This window comes from Abrus precatorius, unplaced genomic scaffold (assembly GCF_003935025.1).
Source record: "Abrus precatorius isolate BTA unplaced genomic scaffold, Abrus_2018 Scaffold11, whole genome shotgun sequence".
In the NCBI taxonomy this organism is placed as follows: Eukaryota; Viridiplantae; Streptophyta; class Magnoliopsida; order Fabales; family Fabaceae; genus Abrus; species Abrus precatorius.
Window position 1 is genome coordinate 26,616,236 of NW_020874303.1, and position 14,847 is coordinate 26,631,082.

Consider the following 14,847-nt stretch of genomic DNA (forward strand, 5'->3'; position numbering starts at 1 on the left):
TAACTTATAATGGAAAAGATAAATTCTTTGCTTCAATAATAATAATAATAATAAAAGATAAATTCTTTGCTTGGAGCCAGGTAGTAAACAACCAATTACGTCACAAGTTAATTTTATTGAAACATTTATTATATTTTTATAAAAATTATAATATTTTAATAAAAAATCATTATTGTTATTAATTGTTTAACTTTTATTTTAATAATTTTTAAAAAAAGAAAGAAACTCAAATCTTCTACCACAAGTATTATTATTGTTATTTAAATTTTTTAATTAAATTAAAGTCTTATTTAATAATTTAGCTGATAAAAACTAGTATTAAAAAGTATTATATATTATTAAAAATAAAATTTTAATTTTAATTAAAAATAAAACGTACTAGTAACATTCTATTTAAAATTTATCTTTTTAAATACAAATAATTAATTCATACAATTTTTATATTATTCTTATTTTATATATAAAAATTGTATTCTTTATTAATAAATTTATTTAGCTTTTTCTTTGAAATGTATAAATGTTAATTAGTCCATCAGCTATTTACCACGTTTATTAATCAATATAAAACCTAAATTTTAAAGATAGATACATGCACACCAATTTTATCAAGAGAACAGTAAATTTATATGTATTATATATTCTGATCCTATTTATAATAAATAAATAATTATTTATTTTATTAATAAAAAATAGTCATATATCACAAATTTATATTATATCATAAAAATAATTACATTGTTAAATAGTTTAAATTAATAGTACATATTAAATAAATTAATGTTACTATTTACATTGATAATAGATAAACATTTAAATAATATAAATCCACAATAAGTATAAGTATAAATATAAATAATTCATTAATTAATATATTAAAATTGATATTTAATTTATGTAATTGAATATATATATATTCTATAAATAAGATCAAAAAGTACATTTTAATCAATATTAACAACTAAAAATGTTAAAGAATATTAGTCACTCGCTATCGTACATTGCATGTTATTTTGTGTTTCTAACTCTAATGCTATATTTAGATATAAAGGAAAAAGACAAAAATACGAAGATAATTATATTTTAAGAATAAAAGTTTTTTTTTATTTCACTTTTCTTTCACCTTACCAAATAGAGCAAATAAAGCCCGTGCGTGCGTGAGCGTAACTTCTAAATGGGAGAGTGATGGTTACTCAATAGGGTCCCACACGCAATTTCAAATTTTCGCAAGGACTTACAACTTGGCTTGCAATAAATAACTATTTTAAATTAATTAATAAAATTAAAATATTGTATTGAAAATTATATTATGATTTAAATAAAGTTTTATTAATCTATTTAAAACGAGACTAATTATTCTTTGAAATAACTTAAATATACTTATTTGTTTTTAATGTTGACGTAAAATTAAACGCATTCAGTCAAGATACTTCAAACTGTGTAGTTAGATTAGATTATTTTAAAATTTTAATTTAAATAATAAAAATATAATTAATAAAATGTAAAAATAAATATGGACAATGATTAATAAATTAAAAAATAAAATATTATAAATATGTTTTTATTATGATTTAAAATCCATTTTAATATAATTTTAATAAAATGCTTATTTAATAATTTTTTGAGTAAAAATTGAAAGCACTAGTTATTAAATATTTATTTAAATATATTTGAAAAATTGCATTACACTTAACTTAGTAATAAAAAATTAATTTTTAATGATAAATTTGATACAAAATCAATTACTATAAATATTCTTTTAAAATTACTCTTGTCTTGTTGGCTATAAAGCAGAATGACAAAATGGTTTATTTAACCCAGTTTTAGTTTTGGGCTCAATCGAATACGCCGAAAGTACTTTTTATTTCAAGCCCAATCCAGACATATTGTTACTCATAACTCATAAATGGTTAACCCAACCCAAATCTGATAAAACAAAAACGAAATGAGTTGAGCCAACAATTCTAAATTAATTTAACCTAAAATTTAAAATTCAAGTTTTATGTTTTAAAAAACCTAATTGAAAGGGCCCACGTCATCACATCTATCCTAGGAACATTGGTTAACAATTAAATAGCCACTCTTTCCAAAAACCATAACAGTGGCCTCACCTTCTTATTGAATAGTGAATAGTTGTGAGAGATGACAAATGTTTCACGACAAATGCTAGAATTGTTCTTTCATCAATGGAACTTAATTGCACCATACTAACAAATATGTTGAACTCGTTCCTGTGATTCTGCTCTTGTGCCATACAATAGCTCTAATTTTTAGAAGGTGAATTTCATGTTGGTTTTGTGTTTGTTTTTGGACCTTGGTAGTATGATTTGCTATTGATCATATACTAATCCGAAAGAAGAAAAAACCTAGATAGAAAAAGAAGCATTTTTATTTTCCATCACTGTAGTTTTTGTCTTTGTTATATTCTATACTTTTTTTAACTTTTTTAGATTTAAGAATGCGTTTTTTATTTTTTTAGAACTTGTTGTACACTGACATAATACTCTATTTATTTCACATTTTAAATGTCATTAGACATTTTAATATATTCATACTAAAAATGCTTTAAAATCGTGATAAAAAAGTATAATAACGGTATTCCCAGTAAAAAAAATTTATTTATTTTTTAACATGAAATGAAAAATTAATTATTTTTCTTCAATATATCATGAAAAAAGGGAAAAAATCTTTAGACGGACTTTATGTGAATTTTTGTTTTCATCTGAAGTGATGAAAATTTAGGAGATAAAAAGAAACATTTTATTTTCTTTTTATCTTCTTTTTTAAGTACAATTTTTTATTTTTTACCTAGATGCCTAAATGTTTTTGCAAAAAAAAAAATCACATTTTTACAATAATAAAATGTTTGTAATAAATAAATAAAAAGTCTTTTTTTTTTCGAGACAAAAGGTAATATATGTAATGTTATGTACTTCGTTTCTTCACTCACATCCCAAAGGCCTAATCGATAATTCATTACGTGCATATTTGAATTTGCGTTTGACTAATTGATTCACATTTATTTCAGTGTTACTGCTTGAGACTTTTGCATCAGATTCATGTTTACTAATTGAAATTCAAACACACACTGCATCAAATCCATTAGTCTCGTTATTTCAATTACTCGTCACAAATATATAGTTATATGCAATGAATAATTTTATAAAAAACTTTTTTTTTTTTACCCCACATCATGTTAGGAAAATATTATATTTATTTGGCAAGACTAATCCCATATCCCATTTTATGTGCCATGTTTTCCATCGATTTTACAAAACGGACAACATGATAAACCTCAAGAAAGTTTAGCATGACAATATCTTATTTTAATCATTATGACAATATCTCAATTTAAACAACCTCATAAATATTTTTCATTTACAAGTAACACAGCCACACAGATAGAAGAAAGGAAAACAAAGCAGGGTGCATCAAGAACCAGCAAAACAATAATTAACAATATATTATAATGGCTTTGATATGCTTTTTTTTTATTAAAATAGCTTTGCCATGCACCCAGCCCAGTCCTTAGGGCCTAAAGGTTCACATAGCATTAGCTAAGTTGGGCAATAACAGTGACTCATTGCTTGTATTATGAGGTAAAGCTACTTCCCAAGCCTCAATGCATAGCATCTCTATACAACTTCACAAATAGCATTGCATATTTCTTTCTTGTTTTGTTGTTGCAAAGCATTGACTACTTTTTTTTCGTGGTTAAAGGTAGTACAAGATTTAGAATCTCAAGTTGATCATGATTTCGACTCAAGGAAGATAAAGACTAAAGTGTAATATGATTTAGGAAAAAAAACAAATAGTTATCTCATTATTCTTTACTTACTTGATATTATATTGATATGCACGATTAATATGAATTTTTAAAAGAATTTATATTATAATTGCAACATTGACAATTATCATAAGGAACTGGTTATGTTTTTATGAATTTAAGAGAATATTATGATTCTTATAATATCTTAAGAATTAGAGAGTATTATCATTTTTTTCAATTAAATTACTAATTTAATTATTTATTAATATAAAATTAACTTGAAGATTGTATGAGTACAAAAGAGGGTATCAAACTCTTTTAATTATAAAAAATATTGAAATTTTTATCTTACTATAAATATATATTTTAAACAAGTAAACTTTTAAATTATTCAATCTCAGCATAAAAAATAATTAAAGTTATGATTTAAGAATTCATGATAATCCTGATGAGTAAATTCGAGAGGACAACTACAAAAGTTAACAATATTATAAAAAAATGTGAATATTATTATTAAATTTAAAGAATTTCTCATTAATCAAATAATTTTACGAAGATGAAGATAAAAATAACAATGATAAAAATAAAATAAAGGTAATAAACAATAATAAGCCATTGTTTTGATTACATTACTTCAAAGTAGTTCAATACTTTAACAAAAATTAACACTTCTATAAAACTAAGTATTAGTTAGACTCAAATATTCAACATTTAGCAAATACTTATAATTAATTTTATTTTAAAACCTCACAAACTAATTTAGTTAACGCTCACACATTATTAAAACCATTTTAAGATTTTATTTGATTTTAAACTTAGTTAGCCAACATAATTTTTTATTAATAAAATATTTATTATTTGTAAATTAAAAAAAAACTTGGGGTGGCCACAGCATACGACCTTTCTCTCTGTCCGTGATTTGGATGTATAAAGTATAAATTACCTAAATTATATATATATATATAAGCACTTAATTGTTATAATAAAATAGACAAAGAAGACAACTTCTAACATTCAGATTTCGGAGGCATCAAAGTAAGAAAAATAAAAAATGAAAATTAATAAAGAAAACGTGAAAGAGTCTTACAAGATAGCCGTCTAGAGGCCCCACTTCCGTAGAGATTTTCTTTCTCTAGAAAAAAGAGGCCCCCAATAAGTTGTTTATATTATTACCAAAAGTTCAAAATAATACTTAAGATTCATGCATTTGGATCTGGTGATTATGACCACGAGAGACATGTACATGAGACTCAGAACGGTGGTCCATGTGAAAAGGAAAAGAAACTCAAAGAGAAGACCCCAGGGAAATTAACATAAAAGAGACTCAAACTTGGCAGTTTCCAATATTCAAATTAGTACCACCCAAAACAAAACAATAAAACAATTCACATCACCATCTTTTGAATTGGGCATTAATTCGATTTGAAGGCAAATCTTTGCCTTCATATTTCATTCTCCACATTGAGCTGGAATTTCTAGAGTGATAAGCAGTGGCCATTTTTTATTAGATAGAATAGCTACTTTGACTTTACATATACAAACATGGCAATCTTATTCGCCAAAATGTCCATAATTTGTTTGTTTAATAGTATAGGGACTTGGATACGCATTAATGAAATAGTTTATAAATTTGAATTAACTATTGACGTAACTATGAGTGGATCTGGCACCACATCTCTTGCAAGAAAAGTTCAGCATAATTAAGTTGGTGATGAGAGAGTTGGGTATATCTGGTGCACAAGTTATATGCACTTTACTCTATAGTGGCCGGCACATTCAAACAGATTACTCTAAGCATTCTTGGTCAACATTTTTAATAGGAATGAAAGAAAATATCAACATTGCCTTAAAGATTCAGATTGTTGTAAAAGTTTTAAATTTTAAGAATGACTCGGTTTAGATTATTTGGTCAACAATCTTTGTTTTCTTTTGTTTTTCAGAAGAAAAAAAAACAACGTGAATTTCAATATCTTGTCTAAAAAACATTACTAAATAAAAAAGTATGAGTATTAAGTTATAAAAAATAAAATATTAATTTTTTATTATGTAACTAATAAAAAATATTATTTTAACTATTTGACACATCTCACAAAACTACACGTTAAATAAACTTATTTTTACTGAAAATTCATGTTGTAATAGGTTGGCAAGTATTTTTTTTTATATTAATTTTTTACGCACTGTATTTATAACAATTTTTCAATTAAAAATTGTATAATTTAATGCATTAATATTATTAAATTTTATAATTTTAATAAAAAATTATAATTTATTTTATTATGTGTAATGTTCACAATTTTTTAAAGTATATTAATGAAGATTAATTTTTGGGATTACTTTTTGGAAGGGTTGCAAGGAAACAGAAGGAATTAAACCGGCTATGTTTAGGGCAGTTTAGTTTATCAAACTTCTGTCAACCGGGTTTTGCCGTTTTGATGACAAAACAGGTTCTTCTATCTTCTAGAAAACACCCATTTTTTGAATCTTTCTAAGTTTGTATCTTCGTTGAAAACAGAGTAAGAGCATTTTGATTTTTTATTTTCCATTCACACAATTGCTGTTATCGTGGGTTTTTTTTTTCCACAATAAGTGCATAAATTAAGTTTTCTTACGTAACTAAACAGGTTCTACGACATTGATAATCAACAACGTTCAAACTAAACAAATAATAGAAGCAAGAAAGAAGCGATAGCGTTAATTTTCATCAATCGATAAGGGAGTTGTTACGTCAAACAAGCCATTCATTTTACAATTTCTATGGGAAATTTTAAGTAAATAATCATAAATGCTTTTGTAATATGATTGATTCTTAGTATGTTAATACACTTTTCTATTAATATTTAACACGATAAAGAAGTTATTTATGATACTTTGTTTTAAATTTATCAATCAATACAATTCAATCCATTCATACTATTAATTTCTCATATGTTAAAAAAATATTAATATTACTATGATATCAATTTTTTAAGCAAGTATTTAAACTATAATTTATCTCAAGTAATTAACAATATACGCAAAAAGAAGTTTTGAAAATAATAAAAAGAGTGAGAAGAAGTAATCAACTTGTGATTATTAAAAGTGGTCAAAATTAAGAACAGTTTGTGCTTTATAATAAAGTTCGTTAGCAGTTTATCATTAAAAGTTATTGTACATTTCAGTAAGTATTACAGTTTTTTTACAATAATATTTTATATTTTTTATAACAATACTCTTTTTTTTTTTTTTCTAAGTTATAGTAAAAATTGTACAACGAGGTTTATTGGGCTTATCATTTTAGTTTGATTTTGTTTTTCTTTTCTTTTCAAAATTTCACCCTTTCATCTTCTTGATCAATTATAGGTGAAATTTGTAAAATATTTTATAAACAATAATCGTTATCAACAATAAACATTTTCATTCAGTTTTTTCAAGAAATAATAATAATAAACAAATTGACATATATAGCATATGAAAAGCATGGAAGAGGGCGTGGCCATTTAGAATGAACCGTACTTGTCTGCTACGACTTATTTTTGGGCAGCCTCGTGTCCTGTGTAGTCGCTGACTCAGGTGAGGTTTTCTAATAATGACAATGACCACAGCAATGTACAATTAATATTTATTTTTGATAAAATATTACTAATAATTATTAAAATATACTTTTAAGAGTTGAGCATAATACAATTATTTATTAAAATGTTTAACATAATAACCAAAGTAAAGGCCCTACAAACTGGGTCAAATGGAAATATGCAAATAGAAACTTTGGCTTTTGGGATATTATCTTATTGTTATTGCACTTTTCGTTTGTGTTACAAAATTGAAAGCAAAAGTAGGTTGGTCGTGGATGTGGACTTCATTTTTTCTCTTCCAAAATCGCCCTTTTAAAGGTGAAATTTGAAATAATTGTACATTGGGCTTAGTTAAAGTTTGATTTGATGCGATGCAAAGTAAAAGCTCCATCCTCAAAGTACTCTGATTTCTTAATTTTAATTTCCCACCTATGCTTTTTGTCGCAGATGGCACCAAAAAATGGAATCTGGATTTAGTACTATATATAAAATATAATACATTTTATTTTATTTCCATTTAATGAATCATTATAAATTATATCTAATTTTTATAAATACAAAGTACCAATATTTTATATTTAATTGCACCAACTACATTCCTCTTTGACCGCCCTCAATCTCGACAAACAAAATGGGCATTAGGTAATGTATAAACAAACATACAATTTTCAGGTCTGTTGAATGACCAAAGATTTTTCCGATATTATTGTTTTAAATGTTTCTTAAATAATTAATCGCTAACATTTAGTTACGTTTTTTTAATGTGTTTTAAGTAAAATGAGATTCATCGTTAAAAAATATATTTTTAAATAAAGGATATAATGAAAAAAAATCTGTAATGAGTATTGTGATAAATAAAAATTATATTATAGAACCGGATACATACCAACTTTGCATACACTACAGTGTACCAGTTTGAAATTTATTAGAAGTATTTCAGGTTAAAATTTTGTCATTGTAAAAAAAAAATTGTTGAATGAACTGCTTATATTATACTGTGAATATTCTTATTTTTTTTTTAAAGAAAATTATTTTCTATCCATAGGATCTTGTCTGAAAAAAATAATATATTAATATTCAAATAAAAATAAGCTAGACGCGTAAATTTTTTTTTCTTCTTAAAATTATAATTCTATACTTTGATTCTTTACAGGATTTGGATATAATAATTATAATTTTAAATTAATTCAGATTGAAATTATAATTTCAAACTATAATTTTAATTTTATATACAATCAAGTTATATGAGTTCTTAAAATTAATTTTAAACTTCTAATTAATTTTTATACAACTACAGGTATTCTTAATTGAATTGAAGTTAAATAAAATCATTATAAATGACGTACCTATATTTATTAAGACTTATATTTTTAATCTAATATTTTTATTATATGTATGCATTTATCTGTCTAACTTTTTTTATATTGACAGATAATACGCATGTAAAATTAGATAATATTACACATCAAAATTAATAAAATGATATAAACAACATTTTTGATTAAAAATAAATTTTATTAATTTAATCATTTGATTTCAAAATTTCACACAATTAAATATAATTAATTAATATTTAATCATCTCACTGTGCTTTAATTTATAATATATTATTTAAAATATAAGTAAATAATAATAATAAAATTACATATTTATAAATATCTATAAATCATACAAATTTATATTGTGCAATAATTTACAATAAAATATATTTCTTATTTTCTCTTTAGTTCAGATGAATTTTTCCCTCTTGGATGATTTTATCTTCTCTCAACAAACAGAGTTAAGGTTTTCAGGGGTATTTTGACCGAAAGAGAAACTTCCATTCCAGAAGTAAAATCAACCAATCTTTATTTATTATGAAAATATAAAAACGCGTGCGAAGGACGCACACGATTACGTAACATTTATCAAAGAAGAAGAAGCTCCGTTGTTTGTCTTCATTTCCTTCAATTAAGATTTAAGCGAAAAACAAAACAAACTATAAATAATAACAAAATAAAAATAACAGAGAATTGCAACTTTACGTAATCCATAGTTGAAACTCCCAATTCTCTGTTGTCTTCGAACTCTCTTCTCTTCTCTTCTCTGTCGCTTTGTTCTTCACACATATAAATACATTATTCTCTCTCTCTCTGCAATTGCAACGATGTTTCACAGCAACAACAACAACATCCTCGAACTCAACATTATTCGCATGTTCATGTCTAGTGCCCATTTCTTCACCCTTTAGTGTCTTCATCATTTCTATTTTCCCTTCCTCTTCTTTTGGAAACGCTGTTTGAGATACGCACATATATACGCACACGTACGCACATAAGAAATTTGTAGTAACAAGAGTGGTAACACGACGACACGAATGGCCGCTGCGTTTGCCATCTTCGTGGCGTTGATCGCGGCGGCGGTGGCGGTGGGTTTTGGATCGCCGGCGACTCTGACGTTGGAGAGAGCGTTTCCGACGAATCATGGAGTGGAGTTGAGTCATCTGAGAGCTCGTGACATGTTGAGGCATCGTAGAATGTTGCAGTCTTCAAGCGGCGTCGTTGATTTCGCTGTTCAAGGAAACGCTAATCCCTTGGAAGTCGGGTAATTCTGTCGGTTCTTACGTTTTCGCTTTTCTGCTTTTTTTCATTTGAAGGATGGGTTTTGGGTTTCGTGTGGTTGAATCAATTTGGAAGTTTTTTTTTTTGAACTGTGTTGGATTCTGAATAGTGGGTTTTCAAGTTTGTTGAGAATCTTCTATTCAACCCTTCTGTTTCCCTTTCTTTTTCTATTATCTCGTGTCTTATTTTTCTGTTCATATCATATTGATGATATGTTCTCCTTTTATTCAATATATGGCCTTCCTTGGTTCCTGCTTGGTATTGTTTAGTTAAAAGTTTAAACCAAAATTGCTTGAAATTATTTTCCTTGTATATATGTTTTTTTAATTTGAAATTAATGGCTTATTGTAGGCTCTACTATACAAAGGTGCAGTTGGGTACCCCTCCGGTAGAATTTGATGTGCAGATTGACACTGGCAGTGATGTTCTGTGGGTCAGTTGCAGCTCCTGCAATGGTTGTCCCCAAACAAGTGGGCTTCAGGTAAATGCAGTCTTCTCTCTATTTTATTAATTTCATATCATTTTTGTAGAAGGGTAATATCAATATAGTACCTGTAGAGTTTGTCAATATTATCATGGCTGCTGGATTTTGTTACAGATTCAGCTCAATTTTTTTGACCCTGGGAAATCATCAACATCTTCATCAATAAGTTGTTCTGATCAAAGGTGCACTAGTGGAATGCCATCATCAGATGCTAGCTGTAACGGTTCGAGCAACCAGTGCACATACACTTTCCAGTATGGAGATGGAAGTGGTACATCAGGCTATTATGTGTCAGATATGATGCATTTGGACACCATTTTTCAGGGATCAGTTACCACGAATTCGACAGCGCCGGTAGTTTTTGGGTGAGCTTTCATGAGCCTGAAATGGTTGATAGCATTCCTTTTTCCTCTTGTTTGTTGGTTTAATGTAGGAGATTATTGCTTTGTTAATGGAGCAGTTGTAGCAACCAGCAAACTGGGGACTTGACAAAATCTGACAGAGCAGTTGATGGGATATTTGGACTTGGGCAACAGGAATTGTCTGTTATCTCTCAGCTCTCCTCACAAGGGATTGCTCCAAGAGTATTCTCCCATTGTTTGAAAGGAGATGGTAGTGGTGGGGGTGTATTGGTTCTCGGTGAGATTGTGGAGCCAAACATAGTTTATACTCCACTTGTTCCATCACAGTAAGTTCTTTCTTCAGAATAGAAATGCTACATTTTACTATCTGCATTTCATTACATTTCTATTTCTTTTAGTGGTTGTTGAGTAATGAATCCATGCTGAGGGTAATACGAATTCTTTGGAAAACTTGGGGAGTGAATGGAGATTTATCTCTTTGTTCTTAGGAGCATTATAAAATGTTTGCCTAGAAATTTCAGACCTACTGATAGATGGCAAGTATTTAATACTGGAAGTCATTTGGTGTTCTAGGCTTGTAATTATTCATCCAAGCAAGATTGTTAAACTTGACTGTTTAAATTAATTTATATTTTTTAGTGTATAGATTAGGAATGTGATTATGAAGAAAGGAATGCCAAGATGAAGATATGAATTTGCCCCTAGTTTACTGCTATGAAACTATGGCTAGTATAGGTTAGGTGCCTGCTCTTGGAATAGTGCCTTGAGCAAGGTCAATGAAAAATTTACTTAGTGGTTGATTAGATGGTCCTATCTATTTCATATTTGCAAAGAGTTTCGACTAACTGCTTCCTTTTGCAAATATTTCAGACCTCATTATAATATAAATCTGCAGAGCATCTCTGTCAATGGCCAGCCATTGCAAATTGATTCATCAGTTTTTGCAACATCAAACAATGGAGGAACCATTATTGATTCTGGAACAACTTTGGTGTACCTTGCAGAAGCAGCTTATGATCCCTTCGTCAATGCGGTAAGTTTTGTTTAGGCAATGAATTTCATGTTATTCAATTTATCAATAACATATATTGCTTTTATGCTACATTTCATGTATTAATTAGAAGTCATGGCATGCTTTGTGTTTGGTCGGAGATTTGTGCAATATTGATGGCAAAATGGCTTTTCCTGTTAATGCAGATTACAGCTGCAATTCCACAAACTGCACGCACTGTTGTTTCCAAGGGAAATAGTTGTTACTTAATCACCGCCAGGTTGGGCTGACCATTTCATACATATTTTTTCTGGACTTCTTTTTTCTGTTCATCCTCCTTAATAGAGCATCTTGATATTCTCTTTTTCTAACTCCTTTTGTCTATACTGTGTTTAGTGTCACTGACATTTTTCCACAAGTAAGTTTGAACTTTGCTGGTGGTGCATCTATGGTTTTAACACCGCAGGACTACCTTATACAGCAGAATTCTATTGTAAGTCTTTAAGCTTGAGTTTCTATTTTTTAAATTTTTGGAGGATTTGTCTAGATTACAAGATTTCCAAAGATATCGATTTCAAGTCTGAGTGAGTTGCATTTAACAATAACTGAAGAATCATTGTCTATCAATGTAATATTTTCCCCTTTCCTGTCACCAGTTTGCGGAAAAGCTGACTTTGATTTTACTTTTGTTCCTATTGGCACGCTTGTGTTCTCTAAGACAGCTTCCATGATAACTTCTTCCATACAACCAATCATTTCTAATGGCATATATTATCCAAACTATCCGTCAGTACAATGAGCTCCTTGTGCACATCCGCTATATTTGGTTGAATATTACCATTCTATTGCCTTGGTAGCTCTCCATCCATTATCTAGAAAAAAAAGAAAAAAGGCCAACTGTTTTTAAAAATTTGTATTACGTCAATTTCCAACTGAAATTTGATGCCTTGTGTTGAGAAAGTTTAGATATGTCTCTCAGATTTTTAGGGCAAATTCTTGGACATCGTTGATAGTTTTGACTACATGCGAGTTTTCACATACATCTTGCTGCTTCATTTTGTATTTTTTTATATACTGTATTTTATGTGTCTCACTAAATGCGATGAACCTTTGCATGTCACAGGGTGGTGCACAAGTGTGGTGTATTGGCTTTCAGAAAATCCAGGGTCAAGGGGCAACAATTCTAGGAGGTATAATACCAGTTTGAACACTTTAGTTCATATATGAAATTCATATAGAATCTACAAGGATACCTAAAACAAGTTTTGCATTTGATTGAAGGTCAACTAAAAATTGGAAGCTTAAACCTAGTATAGTATCATATTATAACCCCCTCCTGTTTTTCCTTTGTTCTTGCTATTGTTGGGGTTTTATACTACCGTAGTAGTGTACGTCTACACTCAACCTGCCAGAATATCAATTTCAATATTGTTTCTCGTACTGAAATTAGTGCTCATCATCTGTTAAGGACATCAAGAGTATGATACTAATAACTTCACTTTGTGCTTTGGCAGATCTCGTATTAAAAGACAAAATTGTTGTTTATGATGTGGCTGGTCAACGCATTGGATGGGCTAACTATGACTGTAAGTTTCAGCTACACTACCAGAAAGGCATAGTGTATGGCATAAGAAAAAGAAAATAGTTTTTCTTTTGTTTTTTTACAAGGCTCGCCACTCAACCAATTTTTTTTGTTCTCTTGAGAGTGGAACCAAAGACCCAACTTTGTTTTGTAGCCTTAACTTAGGCTAGCATAATATGACAAGGTCAACTTGAAAACTTATAAAACAGTTTTTTTTCCACCCGAAAATGAGACTTAGTATGATTTCGAATTGTGGAACCAGTAACATTGAGCTACATTTTCATTTCTTAACCTTGTTTATCTATAACATTAGCTTCTGATGCTGTTCACTTCAAATTCAACAATGTAGGTTCTTTATCCGTGAATGTCTCTGCAACAACTGCCACTGGCAGAAGTGAATTTGTGAATCCCGGAGAGTTAGGTGGAAGCACTTCTAGGGGCGATGTATTTAAGTTGACAAAGACAGGGTTGGTCTTGTCTTTCTTTGTGCACATAATACTAATTTTCTGCTTTGGATTCTTATAGCATTTATACATAGTGGGAGATGGAACTATATTCTTTTTCCTATGTATATTCTTTTGCCGGTATATATTTGTGACAATCGGCAAGAACACATTATTTTGAATGTTGTTTATGCCTCCTTTCGGCTTGTTCGGTTTATGGCTTTAGGTGATTCTGTTGGACACTCAGTCTTAGAGAATCAGATAACCACTCATTACTTTTGGTAGTATTGTAAATTACTTCACAGGGTTACTGATTGGACCGCATATACGAGTTATACAATTTAGCTTTTCTTTGAGGTTTAATTCATCTTGGTTTCTGCATATAATAATAATGTTGCAGATAAAAGCACTACACTACAGTTAGCTGAATATAAAGTCTAAAATATACCCAAAAGTTTATATAATTAATAAAAAAAATCTCTATGTCAAGGAAAGTTAACAGGCCCCAACCTCAAATTGGACATGCTCGGTTAGCCATGAACTTGACGAAAAAAATAGAAAGAAAATGTTAAGTATTCGTCATCGAACTTGGTCGAAAATTGAATTGATATGAAATATTATTTTTCGACGAAAGAAAAAAGATAATGAACGAATGTATGTTGGCTGACCACATGAAATAATTCGAATAACAAAAGGTTTTTTTTTTTCACAAATTTGCAAGTGGTCCAGTTCACATCAACATATGACGTTTCGTTGATTTTCGACCAGTTTAACAAAAGGTTTGATCTTGATTTTTAAGTAATCCAATGTTATGGCCCAATCAAGCCGATTGATGGTGCAGTTCTTGGTTAACACTAAATTCTACATTTATCCAAATAATCGTTTATTGAATAACCGTTTAATTCACTATTTACCTAAACACTTTCCATTTATTTTTTAAATGCACCAACAAAAAAAATAAAATAAAAACTACTTATCTTCACAGCTACTACCTTGGCTTACACAGTTTTCGTCCCCCACAAATGTGTTACAGACTAATAATATTTTATCTATTACCTCCTTCAT

The 14,847-nt window shown here is 28.6% G+C and overlaps 1 protein-coding gene across 1 annotated transcript; it reads left to right on the top strand.

Annotated features, from left to right (window-relative positions):
* Positions 1-9,307: 9,307 nt before the first annotated feature.
* LOC113855165 (aspartic proteinase-like protein 2) lies at positions 9,308-14,142 on the top strand. Its single transcript, XM_027486675.1, has 10 exons — positions 9,308-9,903; positions 10,272-10,401; positions 10,519-10,769; positions 10,865-11,092; positions 11,637-11,799; positions 11,964-12,037; positions 12,154-12,250; positions 12,881-12,947; positions 13,272-13,343; positions 13,689-14,142. Exons 1-10 carry the CDS (start codon positions 9,677-9,679, stop codon positions 13,862-13,864), a joined length of 1,485 nt encoding a protein of 494 aa, XP_027342476.1. The 5' UTR covers positions 9,308-9,676; the 3' UTR covers positions 13,865-14,142.
* Positions 14,143-14,847: the final 705 nt, after the last annotated feature.

Bases quoted from the DNA above. Each gene is read 5' to 3' on its own strand.
- LOC113855165 (XM_027486675.1), top strand. From the start codon at position 9,677: ATGGCCGCTGCGTTTGCCATCTTCGTGGCGTTGATCGCGGCGGCGGTG. The intron at 11,800-11,963 runs GTAAGTTTTGTT...CTGTTAATGCAG, and splicing joins ATGATCCCTTCGTCAATGCG to ATTACAGCTGCAATTCCACA. The intron at 12,948-13,271 runs GTATAATACCAG...GTGCTTTGGCAG, and splicing joins AGGGGCAACAATTCTAGGAG to ATCTCGTATTAAAAGACAAA.